Source organism: Hevea brasiliensis, chromosome 11, assembly GCF_030052815.1.
Source record: "Hevea brasiliensis isolate MT/VB/25A 57/8 chromosome 11, ASM3005281v1, whole genome shotgun sequence".
NCBI lineage: Eukaryota > Viridiplantae > Streptophyta > Magnoliopsida > Malpighiales > Euphorbiaceae > Hevea > Hevea brasiliensis.
In genome coordinates this window covers 5,200,508-5,216,807 of record NC_079503.1, presented here as the reverse complement: position 1 = coordinate 5,216,807, position 16,300 = coordinate 5,200,508, and the positions used below count along the sequence as shown (strand labels likewise).

Sequence of the window (16,300 nt, the reverse complement as noted above, 5' to 3'; positions counted from 1 at the left end):
TTCAGGATTAATTGACTAATAATTTTCTTAACCTATGGGCATTTTAGTAAAATAAACTCAAAGTCGTGCGTTGAATTTTAACTCCCTCAGCATGCATTGACCTTAATTACTTCTGGCATATAGCTGTACAAGGCGTTTGTTGACCCGTCCTAGTCCTGACGTGTATTTCACTTATCTCCTACTGCGCATCTGCATGGTCCATACGTTGCTAATTTTTTTTTTTATTTACAGAAAAGTGAGTACAATGTGGGCGTCCTCACGTTTCTTATCATGGAATAGGGCTGGTTGGACCATATTTGATTTGCGTTGGTCGCTGCTAACACATGAGCCACAGTAGGAACCAGGATCCTTGGAAAGGTCAATGATACAATGGATACGCCAGGCCGACCAGACACCAAAGACTGCTGCACTATATTGGACCCTTATTTTGTTATAAGCACGTGTATTGAAGCAGTAGAAAATTTAATAATAAAAAATTATATAACTGTAAGATATAATTGAAGGTATGAAATTAAATTATTAATTTAAAAAATAATAATAATATTTTTTTTAAAGTAAATTTAATTAAATTTAAATAAAATTTTATTTTACTTAAATTTAATATAGGTAATTTTTAAATGTATCTAGTTAAGTTTAATTGGACTTCATAGACCTAAAAAAATTTAGTTAGAAATTTTAAATAAGACCTATTTAATTTATTTTTTAAAAATTAAAATAAAAAATTTCTTTTTCTCTATCCCTCTCTTCCCAGCAGCAATAACAGAAGCGGCAGAAATCAATGGTTAATGATACAATCAACCAATAAATTATGACTTAATTCTTCATTCCATCAATAAGATTTTTATCCAGTCGAAGTAACAAAGAACTCCGAATTGAAGCAATAATATTATTGAATCATCAGAACAACTTTGATATCTATTTTTGAGTTCCTATTCACAAAGTTTTTGTGAATTCATACAACCTTTTTGTTTTTCTATTTCTTTCTTTGTTACGAATCATTTTTTGAATTCGAACTCTTCGTTCTGTTTCTTGATTTAATCTGTTTATTCAATATTCAATTCACAGTTACAAATGAAAAGAAAAGACTTTTATTGGAATCCCTATCTACATCTCCAGTAGTCGGGGCAGATTAGATATATCATTTAACTCATATATAACTAGTTAATACTTAATATTCCATATACACGTCCCTTTCCATAACGTAAACCAACTATTCGTATCTTAGATTCAATCGGATTCTAAAATCATTTTTTGAAACATTCACAAAAAGAAAGTTGGCTTATAGCCATAGCCATTATATATTACATAATTATATAGGAACACCACACCCATATTCCAGTCTCACTTAAATTCCTCAATCATAGTTGATTAAGTTATGTGAACCTTATGACACTAGTACTTCAAACCCTTTGGCCTCATCTCTTTCTCACACCCTATTGGTGTCACCCCATTTTTCTCTCTTTCTATTGGTTGAAACACCCCATCCATATTTCAGTCTCACCCAAATTTTGCAACCCTATAAATACCCTACTGAAAAAAAAAAAAAAAAGAAAGGGGAGGAGAAAAAAAAATTAAAAAAAAGGAAAAAAAATTAAAGAGAGGAATAGCTTATTTCTTTCTAGCGACATTTCTTAAAAGTTAGTTCTTTTATTTTCTTTTCAAGATCTATGCCATGTAATGCTTAATTCTATATTCCTTGTTTTTAATTTATTTTATATGTTCATACAGATCATGTAATCATATTTAATTTGAGGGAATACACAACTCTGCACATGTTCAGTTTTCTGTATCTCGTATTTTTATTATTTTTCGTTATTTTCTGAATCTGTAAAAAATTTGTAAAAATTATATTCATATTCTAAACGAAATTCTATTAATTTTAGGCTCAAAAATCACTAAAAAAGCTTTAATAGTTTGTAAGTTATGTCTGTTTGAAGTTATGATTCCTATAAAATCCGATTTGCAGGATACCCGATTTATGGAACTCATATCTCTCTTGTTTCTTAATATTTTTGTGTAAATCTAGTATCTAAAATTAATTTCAGAATCTTATTAATCTTTTTCAATTGGTTTTACATTCATATCTATTGTGGTTAATGAGTTATAAATTTTACAAAAAAGTAGTACGATTCTGTTACTTATAAAAGTTACGATTTATGTAGACCATTCGGTTAGGGTTTTGTTTGATTTATAAATTTTATGATCTTGTATGATATCTAGGCTATCTTCTGTAATTTTTTTATGATTTTTAGGCATGTATAACTATTTTTAAAAAATCAGATTTCTTGCTACCGTTAATTTGCCATAATTTGGAAATTGTATATTTATGTATGTTCTTGTATTTTCTTGAGTTTTAATTGATATTTGATATATTTTTCTATGTTGTTTTAATTCAAGAAGTGTTATGAAGTGTTTCGATCATGTTAGAAGACTTAGACCATTAGGTAGTTGTAACTAATTAGGAATTTTAATCCTTTGGGAGACTAGAGTTAGAATCCAATGTAAATTCTTATTAATATTTTCTTTATTTCTTTTATTTTCTTTAGTTTCTTTATTTTTTATTATAAACAAAATTGGTAAGTAGCCCTAAGGTAAGTACCAAAGAGGTCATTTGCGTGGAACTTATGTGGAGCTAAAAGGGAGTAAGCCAGGGATATCATTCCCACACTAGAAGAGAATACCCTTTTTCAATGATAGCTTGCCTCGATGGCAACTGCATTTATCAACAGGTAAGTATCTCTAAACTCCTCGAATAACTATTGGCATGAAATTGTAATAATAATAGAATTTTTATTTGGTAAATTAAAATTAATTTTGTTTTTAATTTAACTGACTTTTGCATGTAATTGATTTAAATAAATACTTTGTAAATTAAAATTAATCTTGTTTGTAAATTAAACTAACATTGGCATGTAAAATAAATTTAATTTAATACTTGGTAATTGTAAAATAAATTTGCATGATATAAATATTTAATAAGTTGTGATTGTTTGGACCTTATGTGATATTAGAATAAATTACACATGTACATAATTAACTTAATTTAATTATCCTTGGGATAACTTGGTGAAAATTAATTAATTATGTTAAATAGAAACGTAAGGTTATTTGAAATTGAATTTATTTGTAAATTAAATTCTCAATAATAAATTAATTTTGGTCATCTGGTAAATATTATTTAAATAATTAGCAACCCTATAGATAGGAATTACTTGTGCATGAAAATTGTGTGTAACAATAACCCTTTTATGAATTACTTGCGTGTGTAGGATTAGAATTGCATTTTTTAGGATGAAGTTTAATAAAGGAATAATAAATAAGACTTTTAGAAACATTAGTAGAGGACTAACACTCAAATTAACGGTTAGACCAGGCGCAAGGGGTGCCTAACACCTTTCCCTTACGTACCCACTATCCCGAACCTATGCACTGCTCTTGAGTAAATAATCACGAATCAAAATGGAAAATTTATTTTGTGGAATCATCCATTCCACCTTCTGCTCAGTATGCTACTCATTCTTCCAACACAAGAGCAGGTTGATCTAATCGAGGCCATGGATGCAACAATCAATCCACCACCAACACCACTCCTCAGGTCCCTAGCCATGTCATTTGTCACAATTGTAACGGCAATGGCCATCTTGCTAAGCAGTGTCCCACTCCACACTCATCCAATCCGCATCACCACTCCACCAAAGCAACTTCCAACTTTGCATCCACAACCACCACACCTGCGCAGAATTGGACTCTTGACTCTGAGGTGGATTTTCATCTCTGGCGATAATGGAAATCTGACTTCTTCTGCCTTGTATCATGGGACTGATGAAATTCTGATTGGAAATGGTAAAACACTTCCTATCTCTCATACTTGCTTCTCTATTCTTCTTGCTAATAATAAGTCTTTTCAATTGCAAAATATTCTTTGCACTCCCTCCATTCATCAAAATCTTCTTTTTATTCATTCATTTACTAAAGTTAACAATGTCTTTGTTGAGTTTTATCCAACTAGTTTTCTTGTAAGGAATATCCCCACAAAGCAAATCCTATACTTTAGCTCGAGTAAGGATGGCCTTTATCAGATGCCTCTACAAATCACCTGTCCTGCTCGTCCGTAAGCTCATCTTGTTACATTGGAACCTTAGCATGCCCGTCTAGGCCATGTGAATTCTAAAGTAGTTAGTCATATTGTTTCTCAGAATAAACTTGCTTGTAATAAGTCAAAGTCTTCTACACCGTGTCATGCATGCAATATAAGCAAGATGCATAAATTGCCTTTTTCTCTTTCACAATCTAGTTTTAATCAACCTCTTGAATTAGTTTGTTCCTATGTTTAGGGTCTTTCCTCTATTGAATTTGTTGATGGATTTCGTTATTATGTGTTTTTCTTTGATCATTACAGTAAGTATAACTGGATATATTTCTTGAAACATAAATATATTGTCCTCACTATCTTCACTCAATTTTAAACATTAGTTGAAAAACATTTTGGATTGCCAATTAAATAATTCCAAGTAGACTGGAAGGGTGAATTTCAAGCCTTAATAAAGTATCTTCAGGATAACGGCATCACTCAATGGGTGTCCTGCCCCCCTATATACTCTATAGCAAAATGGTTGTGCAAAATATAAGCATCGCCACATAGTTGAATCAGGTCAAGCCATATTACACCATGCCAATGGCCCCCTCCAATATTGGACCTATGCATTTCAAACCAGTGTCTATACAATAAATAGAATACCATCAACTAAAATAAGCCCATACACACCATTTGAGCTTTTATTTAAAGTTTCACCAAACTACAATGTGCTTCATGTATTTGGTTCCTTATGCTACCCTTGGTTGAGACAATATTCTAAACATAAACTTTCACCTCGGTCTAGTACATGTGTTTTTCTAGGCTATAGCAAAACACACAAAGGTTATTAATGCTTGGAATTTTTAACTGGCAAGGTTTTTATCTCACTACATGTTCTTTTCTTTGAATATGATTTTCCTTTTCTCCAAGATGGCAATTCAACACCAAGCAGTCCCAATCCTGTTCTGCATAATGCTTCACACCCACTACCTGCTAGTCCAATCATCTTGGATCACTCTTACCCAAATGCTTCATCCACCTATCAAGGCCTATTGGGTCTATGCCTAACACAATATCCACCCATGTCTCATCCCACTTCGCCCAACCCACATGCTCCACCAAATGTATGTCCTACATCTCCACTGATAAAACTCAATCCTTCTCAAACACCACTATCGCCAGTTGTTATCACCAGGTCACCTATTGCCAAATCCACAACCCAAGATAAGCCAGGTCTTTTTTTAATAGTTGACTTATCCCCTCCATCCACACCATTTTCTCCTTCTGCACATTTAACCTCAACTACGCAATCTCTAGTTGACCACCTTCACAAGATGGTTGCCCAATCTCAAATGGGCAACTTAAAACCAAGAATCTTCTTTGCTGCCATTTTTTATTCATCCACCATTGTTCCTATTTGTCACTTTCAAGCTATACAGGACCTTAAATGGTTAGCTGCTATGAATGATGAATTAAATGCCTTGATTAAATAGGTACATGGTCTTTGGTATCTCACTCTATTGCTCAAAATACAGTGGGTTATAAATGGGTCTTCTGGATTAAGCATAGGTTTGATGGATCTATTGAGCACTAAAAAAAGCATCTTGTGGCTAAGGGATTTCATTAGAGGCCATGCGTTGATTTCACAAAGATGTTTTCTCCTGTCATCAAGCCAGCAATTATTCAACTTATCCTATCTATTACCCTTTCCAAGAATTGGAACATTCGTCAATTATATGTCTCGAATGCGTTTCTTCATAGAGATTTAGAAGACAATGTCTTTATGGAATAACCTCTTGGGTTTCATGATCCAGACAAACCCAACCATGTTTGCAAGCTTTACCATTCTCTCTATAGTCTCCAACAAGCTCCACGCCAATGGTATAAAAAGTTGATGACTGTTATAGAGGAAAATAGTTTTTGGGCATCCACACTAAATTCTTCTTTGTTTTATTAGAACCAAAATGGCATATTGGCCTTTTTGTACGATTTATGTTGATGATTTTTTACTAATGAATAGCTACTCCAAGTTTATTTAGGAATTATTTTGCTTTCTAAATTAGAATTTCATAATTAAAGATCTTGGAAACTTGGATTATTTTTTAGGAGTAGAGGTCATGAAGACAGCTACTGGATTGTTGCTTACTCAGTAGAAATATGTGCAGGATTTACTCACAAAGGCTTAAATGCATGCATGCAAATGTTTAACCACACCAACCAGTGTAATAGTAAGCTTACACTTAACTCTAGTCCCCTTATGCAAGATGTGTCTCTTTATAGAAGTATTATGGGCCATCTTCATTATTTATCCTTATTAAGACCCGATGTTACCTATTATGTCAATAGAGTTTCACAATTTATGCATGCTCCCACTGAGGAACGTTGGATTGCAGTTGATAGAATATTGCGTTATCTTTAACACACGAATAATTATGGCCTACCTTTGACAAAGTCTTCCTCTCACCAACTTAACGCCTGTAGTGACGCCAATTGGGCTAGTGATACCAATTATCATAAGTCAACAACTGGGTATGCAATTTTTCTTTTGACCAAATTTAATCTCTTAGCACTCCAAAAAGCAACGTATAATTGTCAAATCTTCTACAGGAGCCGATTATAGAGCAATTGGTGCCGCAACTACCGAATTAATCTGGTTATAGTCTTTTCTTTCTAACATAAGCATGCTACCCTCCGCTACCCCAACATTGTGGTGTGATAATATTGGGGTAACATATCTCACTGCCAACCCGGCGTTCCATGCACGAACTAAGCACATTGAAGTGGATTATCACTTCATCAGAGATAAAGTTACAAAGAAGCAATTACTGGTCAAATTCATCTCTTCTCGGGACCAACTTGCCGACATACTTACTAAACCTTTGCCAAGTTCTAGACATGCAGATCTTTGAGCAAAATTGACAATTCAACTTGTACCTAGTCGAATTGCAGGGGTGTAAAGGAAAGATAGTGATTATCATAGTCTATAGCACTCATCCTAATCTGTAACAAACTCATCTACACATATCTTCTAATCTATTGTAATCAACCTTAGCTTGTATTGCATCATTATCTTGTAATCCTATATTAGCTATTTATAGCAGCAACAATATCTCAATAAACATCAGTTTATTCAGAACCTTTATCCCCTAATTTTTATTACTATTTCTTCAAGTGAACACTAAACGAACCTTAAATTTAGTTGTTTTTATGAAAATTTAAAGGAGAGTTTGAGATTATTAACAAGTGTTGAGTATAGTAATAAAGTCCATTGTGCTTCCAATAGAAGAACTTAGATTCAATTCTTGGAGAATGCATTATTGGGAGCGCAACCACAAACTCTAAAGAGATTTGTAACAATAGATCCGAATGTATTTTTAGGACAAAATGATATTTTGAAGAAAATATTACTATTTTCTTTGCACTCCTTTTTTTTTTTCAAGTAAATAAATAAATATATTTTTTTTAATTTATTAAAATACATGAGAAAACATAAAAAATAAAAAATAATTTTCTTTCCTCTCCCATGATTTATCAAACATAGCATTAGGGATTCAAAATTTCCAAAAACACAGTTCAAACCGATAGAAATGTCTAAATCTAGGACTTGTCAAAATTTCCAACGAGGCATATCTAAGTCTTCGAGTGGTGGGCGTTGAACTTTGAATTTGCATGTCTGTTTCTTTATTTTAACTTTGAATGTTATGCTTAGATCCGACCGCGTGCTACTGCTACTTTCACGTACGGATAACATTCCAAAATATTTATTATTGTTAAATAATTAAGCATTTATGATTTGACTGAGTCTTCCGCAGTCTCTCTCCTTGATCGGAATTTTCAATTTCTTGCTCTCATTTCAGTCTCCAAATTCAAGGCCCAAAATGCTTCATAAAGTTCAAATGGGCCTATTCATTATAAGAAAGGCTCTATTCATTAATTAGTAAAAAAAATTTAAAAAAAAAAGAAAGGTCACATACTCAAATCTTAAAAATTAAATAATGTAAATTTTAATGAATAATGACATATTCTAAAAATTGAATAATAATTATCCCTAAAAATTAATATGGATGGGATGGAGATATTGAAAAATGTCAATCAATTTGACATTCTACCAAAAATGATAAGCCCTCAAACCAGAATATGATAAGAGTTTGCCAAGTTTGAAGCAACCTGATTAATTGTGAACATGGGCTTTGTTGCCTTATAAAGTGGGCTGTCCCGTAGCCCACCTCTATGAGGCTGAGCCTGGAAGGAGGAATTCCTATAGGCCTTCCTCTATTGTATCTTTTGTTTGCAGTTGTTGATCTAACGAAGCACTAGCCTGGCCTCAGTGATCTGGCGGACAACGAATCAAAATCCCAAAAAGGATGCTATATTTTTTGCGTACAAGAACCGCCGTCTGTTTTGTGTTGCGGTTTAATTGATTAAAAAGCTCACACAGAAAAAAAAAAAAAAAATCAAACACCTTTGTTATCAGCTTTAATGGCCGGATCGAAGCAGGTCTCAGGTACGATTTTTCCTAATTCTATAATCATATGTCCAAAATTGTAGAATTGTGATTGAAGAATTTGTTGATTATCCTAAAGATGATCAGATTCTATGGTTGGCAATGGCAGATGAAAATGTGAAAGTACCCAATGTTTTTGAAAGAGCCAAGGAGGAGATCCAGGCGGTAATGCACAGCGACATATTGCATCGCCATCGTGAGGAAACTCATGGCACGAGTAATTACATTGATGAAAATACCTCACTGGATGATGTCAAAGCTCCCAATGTGTTTGAGCGAGCAAAGGAGGAGATCGAGGCTTTGATTCAAACTATCCATCCCAAGAAAGAGTCTGAAAATCACAGCAAAGGGTTCAGTGAATTTTATTTTTATTTTTATTTTTTTTTTAAATTGGGATTTTTGGATTGTGGATTGTTGGATTCTTCTTCTTACTTAACTGTGTCACTCCCAATTTCAGGGATCAGTCTGTGCAATTTGAGTCAGAGAATGATGTTAAGCCAACAAATTTAATTGAAAGAGCCAAGGAAGAGATCGAAGTAATAATCCACCATAAGAATTCGCCTCGCATTCATCACAAAGAAACTCATGGAAAGGGAGATGACATTGATGAGACCACTCCGATTGATGAAATCAAAGGGCCAAGTATTTTCCAACGAGCTAAGGAAGAAATCGAAGCCCTTGTTGAAACCATCCACCCTAAGAAGGAATCCATCAATTTTGTTTCTTCACCGATGAAGGAAGAAGGTGGCTTTGGAGCTTCTATCGGGAGAGGGCTTGAAAAAGTATGTTCACCATACAAGGAAGGTGGATTTGGAGCATCCATTGGAAGAGGGCTTGAAAAGGTTTGCTCTCCTTGGGGTAGTAAGAAAGATTAAATTAAAATTTTTGTACAGCAATGGTTGTTCTTGCTTGCTTGATTTTTCAGGATTAATTATTGAATATTGATGTACTTCATTTTGTTATGAGAATGTCTATAAATACTTTTATCTGTTGATGATCAGTAGTACAGTTGACCAAGTCTGTTTCAGTTATGAAGCCAAGCCAAGAGCAGAATTGATAGCATACCTGGTCACGGTTTATTTGAGATATTTTAAGTGGAAAATAGTTGAATTTCTCACCTGACGGCCATCTGATAGCTACTTGTTTGCATTATCATGGGTTAATAAAGCTTATGCATCATCATCCATTTCTACTAACCGCTGCAAGAAAATGTAAACAATTAGGCCGGCAAACCAATCTCTTTCTTCTTTTACTTGACAAATTTCCAAGTAATTGATCTTTTAAGGGCAGTAGAAGCAGTTAATTTAAGTGCATAGCTCTGATTCTAAGTTACACATTTCATTTTATGGACATAAATTTAATAATTTTTAAATTAAATATTTATATATAAAATATATATTTTTTATATATAAATATATAATTTAGTAACTCCTAGCGTATTTAAATGGTTCATCCATTGCTCTATTCGAAATTGTGAAAGTCAGAACAGAAAATTGATGAAAATTCAACTATCCTTCTTAGCTAGAGGATGATTGGAAGCAGAGGATAAATAATTATTATATTATTATTTTTCTGTTATAATATATCAAATTAAGTAATTTTAATGTAAATAATAATTTTATTTATTGTATTTTCCATTAGTTCACTTTGATTTGAAAAAGAATATTTTAGATCAATTTAAAAGAATTTTAAAAATAAATTTTCTCTTTTTTTTTATTTTTTTTATTTAATATCCAAATAAAAAATTAATTTTTTTCCTTATGCCCATTTCCCTCAATCCCATGGTGGGTGAGGCAGAAGTAAATAGAACAAAAAGACATAGGCAATGAGTCGCATAACACTGGGCGATGACTGATGAGTAACCTAAAGATTGAAAGCAAACAACAGAGAACACAGCAAGTTGCCTAAAGCCCTAAAACGCCATGACGAAAGCAGAAAATGGCTTGAGCAAAAATTTCTTTTTCCTATTTCAACCATTCAAATACATTAAGAGCAGAGTACTGTCATGTTGTTGCGTTTCCTTTATGTGGTGATTTGCACAATCCCCAGCCGTCGGATGAAGCTTGATCAATCAGGACTCATCTTTGAGAAGACAAAAAGGGAAAGCTGGTTATTATCAAATATCAGAAGTGCAACGAAGATCCTCCAGCAAAAAATGATCAATTTAGACAGTTGGTGTACTCGAGAAACTGAACAAAGAAAGACGGGAACATGGGTGGGATCTTGATGTACGGACCAAAATAAGGAAACATTTACTCATTAAGGACAAGCCCATAAAGCCTAGCCTTTGCCTATATATCTTCCTTTGGTCTCCTCTTTGTTTTCACTCTTCGTCGCCCGCGTTTTCAGCTGATGCTAGCTGAGCTTACTGTCTTCTTCTTCAGTATTGACTTTGTCATCTCTTCTTATATCCATGGCTGAAACCCTTTCTAAATTCATTTCCTTTCATGGGGAGTTGTACATATTTCTATAACACTTTTCTTTAACGTTCTTTAGTGATTGACTCCAACAGCCGTTGCTCTTTGCATTTATGTTTCTTGGAAATCTGTGTATCTGTTGCTCTGTGATCTATATTGGTCTAAAACTGGGTTCTTTTTGTCTCAAATAGCTTCTCTGCACCAATTTCACTCCCTAAACCCTCTCTTAAACCAACAATCCTTCTCTTTTTCTTGGTATCTTGTCTGTTTTTAATGGATAATAGGATTGGTTTCTCTGATTCTACTGAGATCAGCAATGGAAGCAGCACGTGCTGCATAGAAACCCTATCCACTCCCAAGCCTCCAAACCCTGAAATCTCAGCACTCCAACAGCTCTCCAGAAGCCTCGAATCCATCTTCGATTCCCCAGATTTTGACTTTTTTGCCGACGCCAAAATCACAATCTCGGCCACTAACAGGGAGGTCCCAGTCCACCGGTGCATTCTGTCGGGGAGATTTTCTTTCTTCAAGGCGGTGTTTTCGGGTTCTGCGGCCAAAGAGAAAGGTTCGAAGTTTGAATTGAAGGAGTTGGCAAAGGACTATGATGTTGGGTTCGATTCGCTTGTGGCAGTTTTGGCGTATTTATATACTGGAAAAGTGAGGCCGTTGCCAAAGGGCGTTTGTGTTTGTGTGGATGAAGATTGCACCCATGTCGCTTGCAGGCCCGCTGTAGATTTTATGGTTGAGGTGTTATATGCATCTTTTACGTTTCAGGTGCCTGAATTGGTGGCTCTCTATCAGGTAAGAGTTAGAGACTCTCTGAATTTTACTTGGAAACTCTGTTATCTATTGTTGTTCATGGAGTTGTAGTGTAGTATCAATTCTTTAGCATTGTGGGAAGGGAGTAAGCAGATCTTGGATATTGATCACAGAGATCATCCCCAGTTTATAGCTAGATATTATAATTTTTTACATTCATCTCAGTATTTCTTGCTTTTGTTGATGTTGAAGAAACCTACTCACGGTTGTCTAGTTAGTTTAGCTCTTGATTTTTCATCTTGTAATCTTCCAGTAGGTATCAAAGCAAATTCTTTGGGTTAAAGTGAAGTGTTCAAGTTTCCACTTTGGTTGAGAACTATGTTGAGACAAAAGTAACTTTTTACAGTATTTTGCTAATAGAATTGGAATTAGACGTTTATTGAGCTGAGCACTATTCTAATTCTTTGCTTAGTATAAGTAGATTTAAGACCATAACTGGTGGAATGGATCATAATCCTTGAAATCAGTCAATTGGTAGCTCAAGTTTTAGGTGCACTGGCAACATCCTTATCAATTAGCTTAACCGGAGAAGATGTATTACGTGATTAACATGTTATGGTTATGTTCCCCCACAAAGAAATGATAATCGATTCTGTCACAGATTTGAAAAGAATGTAAATCTTTCCAGTTTCTGGTTATTGGTTACTCAGTTTTCACATTTTGTTGTTTTCTCATCAAAATCTTTTGGCTTCTTATTTAATTGCAGAGGCGCCTTCTAGGCATTCTTGACAAGGTTGCAATTGATGACATCTTGGTGGTTCTATCTGTTGCAAATATATGTGGTAAAGCTTGTGAGAGATTGTTTGCAAGATGTATCGAGATCATTATGAAATCTGATGCTGATATTGTAACTCTTGACAAGGCCTTGCCTCAACACATTGTAAAGCAAATAACAGATTCTCGCTTAGAGTTTGGTCTGGAGACACCTGAAAGCACAGGTTATCCTGATAAACATGTAAAGAGAATACACCGGGCTTTGGACTCAGATGATGTAGAATTAGTTAGAATGCTACTAAAAGAGGCGCATACCAATTTGGATGATGCATATGCACTCCATTATGCTGTTGCGTACTGTGATGCAAAGACTACCACCGAGCTTCTTGATCTTGGAATTGCTGATGTAAACCATAAAAATTTAAGGGGCTACACTGTACTGCATGTTGCTGCAATGCGTAAAGAGCCTAAGATTATTGTATCTCTCTTGACTAAGGGAGCTCGTCCGTCAGATCTTACTCTGGATGGTAGAAAAGCACTTCAAATATCGAAGCGACTTACTAGGGCTTCAGATTACTATAGCTATACTGAGGAAGGAAAAGCTTCTCCCAAGGAACGATTATGCATAGAGGTATTGGAACAAGCAGAAAGAAGAGATCCATTGCTTGGAGAGGCTTCTCTTTCTCTTGCTATGGCTGGTGATGACCTGCGAATGAAATTATTGTACCTTGAAAATAGAGGTGATTTTCATCGAGTTCATGTTCTCTGCTTTTCATACATATTCCATAGTGAAACTCAGATGTGCATTATTTTCTTTGGATGGACCATTCATGATTGAAAAAGAAAGGAGTATCCCTAAGAGAGAATGATTGGGAAGGTCAAACAAAAATACTTGAATAAATATAGTAGTATTTTTTCTTATGCTGCAAGTCAAACACTATTCATCTTTTCATTAACTATTCACAGCATTCAGACAATCATATGCATTACTGAATCAAAGAACAGTTTTTCTTTTTTCAACATAGGAATAGTCGAATTCTGCTCCTTTCAGAGCTGTTCCAAAGAAGGATGATGTTTTCAACCCAAGATAACCTCTGTTCCTCCCACTCTTCTGTTCTGCTAATTGGTTTTTTGTGTGCCTAGCTAGTGTCTGTCCATCTGGTTGATCTGGATGCCCTTTCCTCTTTTATTTTTTCCCCAACTGGTGGTGTGATACAATTGAACTCTTAGTTTTAAATGTTCTGCTTGAAAAATATTGCTCCTCACTCCATTAATGGAGCTTACTATTTGAAAGATGTATTTTGAATCTTATTCTCTCATTTCATATGTGTGCTTACAATTTGATTATTGTAAAATTGATCTTGTCACACACCTCTAACAATACTATCTTCTATCATTAAGTATCTTTAGATAAAATATCATATATAGTTGATTGCTGAGAGCATTTGATCACCAAGATCAGTTTGTGATTTGAGTTACATTTGAGTATTTAAAATTTGATTTTTGCTAATGGTTCAGTATCCTTTCTAGTTTTGTTCCTAGGTTTTTGTTCTTTTGAAAATATGCAAAGTTGCATTGCTTCGACAAGCATTCCAGTCCTTACTCAGAATCCTTTGCTTTCATTTTCATTAGTTAACTAGAGACAGATCCCTCTGGCTCATATTGTTACTTCTTTGTTTTCTGAGAGGATGACTGGCAAGATAACTGCGTATAGAAACAAATTTTTCTTTCTTGTGCTTTCATGATAATAGAGTAATGAGCGTCTCTCTCTCTCTCTCTCTCTCTCACTATAAGTCTGTCTGTTTGTGTTCTTCCTTATTTTAGATTTGCATATTAGTTTAGTATCCTATGGAGGGATCAAAATTGAACTGATTCTTGTAAAATACATTGCTTGATTACGTCAATATGTAGTACATTGTTTGAACCAGTTTCTGTGCATTCTGTAATATATTTTTTTCACCAGTTGGGCTGGCAAAACTTTTATTCCCCATGGAAGCGAAAGTTGCGATGGATATTGCTCAAGTGGATGGCACTAGTGAATTTCCATTAACTAGCGCCAAGGTGAAGAATTTGGCTGGTGCTCAGAGGACAACAGTGGATTTGAATGAGGCACCTTTCAGAATTCAAGAGGAGCATCTGAGTAGGATGATTTAGCTCTCTAAAACTGGTAAATCATGCTCTGCACATAGACGATATATCTGCATGAGAAGATTTTCTGCAAATGATAACACTGAGAATTTTCTTTTCAATTTACTTTAAAAGGACCCCATCTGTATAAATTTAGTTGGCTAAACACTGTTCAGATATGGGTAAAAACTGTTAGAAAATAGTGGAAATGATGTTTAACAACATTTCTATGGGAATTCCAAATCCACAAAACCATGATTTCAAGTTCATCTTCAGTCTTCAGCGAGAAATACTGCCATTTAACAAGTCTGGGGTCCCATCCCAGGGGATTGGGAACATCCCTTTTAAGATTGATGTATTGATATCAAATCTCTAGAACTATGCAAGGGAATTCTTTGGTTTGGAAAATTAGGACAAATTATGAAATTGATCATGTTATTTGACATTGAACAGTGGAACTTGGGAAAAGGTTTTTCCCTAAGTGCTCAGAAGTACTAAACAGGATCATGGATGCTGATGACTTATCGCAGCTCGCCTATTTGGGGAATGACACTCCAGAGGAACGACTCCAAAAGAAAAGAAGATACATGGAACTCCAGGAAGTTCTAACTAAGGCATTTACTGAGGATAAACAAGAGTTTGATAGGTCTACCAGATCATCTTCTGCATCGTCAAAATCAGTAGTGACTGTGAGGTCTAATGGCAAGCTTCCTGATAGGGGTGGTAGTACTAGTAAGGCTTAATTTTTTCTTCCTTTTGTATGATATTTATGCAACTTTTTTGTTATATATATACATATATATTTTAAGATTTTTTTTGCTTTGTATAATAAATAAATGGTTGGCTATAAAGGAGGGAAGGGAATAAGACCATGTTTGGTACGACGTAATGTACCAAATCAATACCAAATCAAAAGTGTAATGTAATTATATTATATATTTGATTATTTTGTTTGGTAACACAAAAAAAATTAATGTAATGAAATCACAATTTAATTATATTTTATAATATAATCTCATTTTATATAAAAATTAGATGTTTTTATGATCATTTATTTTTATTTTTTTTTATTTATTGTTAATGCTATTAACAATATCACCATTCAGTCACCTCTGCTACTATTACCATCACTATCATCATCGCTATCTAATCACCATTACCATCTTATAACTATTTAGTTACTGCCATTATCCCACGTTGTCACTGATATTGTCATAACCCTACCATTTAACTATCATTATGTGATAGAGCTGAGTGTTCGGTTCAAATCAAATCGAACTGAATAAAATCATCAAAGTCGAATTATAATATTTTAGAAATCGAATCGAATCAAAATGAAAAAAAAATCAAATCGAATTGGATTGCTCTATTTTGATTCGGTTTAAACCGATCGATTTTTGAGTTTGAATAGATTTTTTAATTTAGACTTGATTTTTCAGTTATTTGATCTGATTTTGACTTTGGTTTGAACCTAATAACTATTAATCAATGAAATTAAATAAAATTTATGTATATAATTACATATAATTCATAAATCAATTTAAAAATCAATGAAAAAATTCAGTTTGATTTGGTTTAATCGATTTTTTTTCTCCATAAAATCGAATCGAATTGAAATAATAAAAAATTTTAAAATATAAAATC

General features: G+C 33.9%; 2 protein-coding genes across 2 annotated transcripts; both read left to right on the top strand.

The window, feature by feature from the left end:
- The first annotated feature begins 8,314 nt into the window (after nucleotides 1–8,314).
- Nucleotides 8,315–9,579, top strand: LOC110656162 (uncharacterized). Its single transcript, XM_021812786.2, has 3 exons — nucleotides 8,315–8,579; nucleotides 8,689–8,929; nucleotides 9,037–9,579. The coding sequence occupies exons 1-3, from the start codon at nucleotides 8,555–8,557 to the stop codon at nucleotides 9,452–9,454; spliced, it is 684 nt and encodes a 227-aa protein (XP_021668478.2). The 5' UTR covers nucleotides 8,315–8,554; the 3' UTR covers nucleotides 9,455–9,579.
- Nucleotides 9,580–10,396: 817 nt separating this feature from the next.
- Nucleotides 10,397–15,507, top strand: LOC131170535 (BTB/POZ domain and ankyrin repeat-containing protein NPR1-like). The gene is made up of 4 exons (XM_058129731.1): nucleotides 10,397–11,797; nucleotides 12,522–13,269; nucleotides 14,493–14,696; nucleotides 15,110–15,507. The coding sequence occupies exons 1-3, from the start codon at nucleotides 11,270–11,272 to the stop codon at nucleotides 14,681–14,683; spliced, it is 1,467 nt and encodes a 488-aa protein (XP_057985714.1). The 5' UTR covers nucleotides 10,397–11,269; the 3' UTR covers nucleotides 14,684–14,696; nucleotides 15,110–15,507.
- The last annotated feature ends 793 nt before the right edge of the window (nucleotides 15,508–16,300 follow it).

Bases quoted from the DNA above. Each gene is read 5' to 3' on its own strand.
- LOC131170535 (XM_058129731.1), top strand. From the start codon at position 11,270: ATGGATAATAGGATTGGTTTCTCTGATTCTACTGAGATCAGCAATGGA. The intron at 11,798-12,521 runs GTAAGAGTTAGA...ATTTAATTGCAG, and splicing joins AATTGGTGGCTCTCTATCAG to AGGCGCCTTCTAGGCATTCT. The intron at 13,270-14,492 runs GTGATTTTCATC...TTTTTTCACCAG, and splicing joins ATTGTACCTTGAAAATAGAG to TTGGGCTGGCAAAACTTTTA.
- LOC110656162 (XM_021812786.2), top strand. From the start codon at position 8,555: ATGGCCGGATCGAAGCAGGTCTCAG. The intron at 8,580-8,688 runs GTACGATTTTTC...TGGCAATGGCAG, and splicing joins CGGATCGAAGCAGGTCTCAG to ATGAAAATGTGAAAGTACCC. The intron at 8,930-9,036 runs GTTCAGTGAATT...TCCCAATTTCAG, and splicing joins TCTGAAAATCACAGCAAAGG to GGATCAGTCTGTGCAATTTG.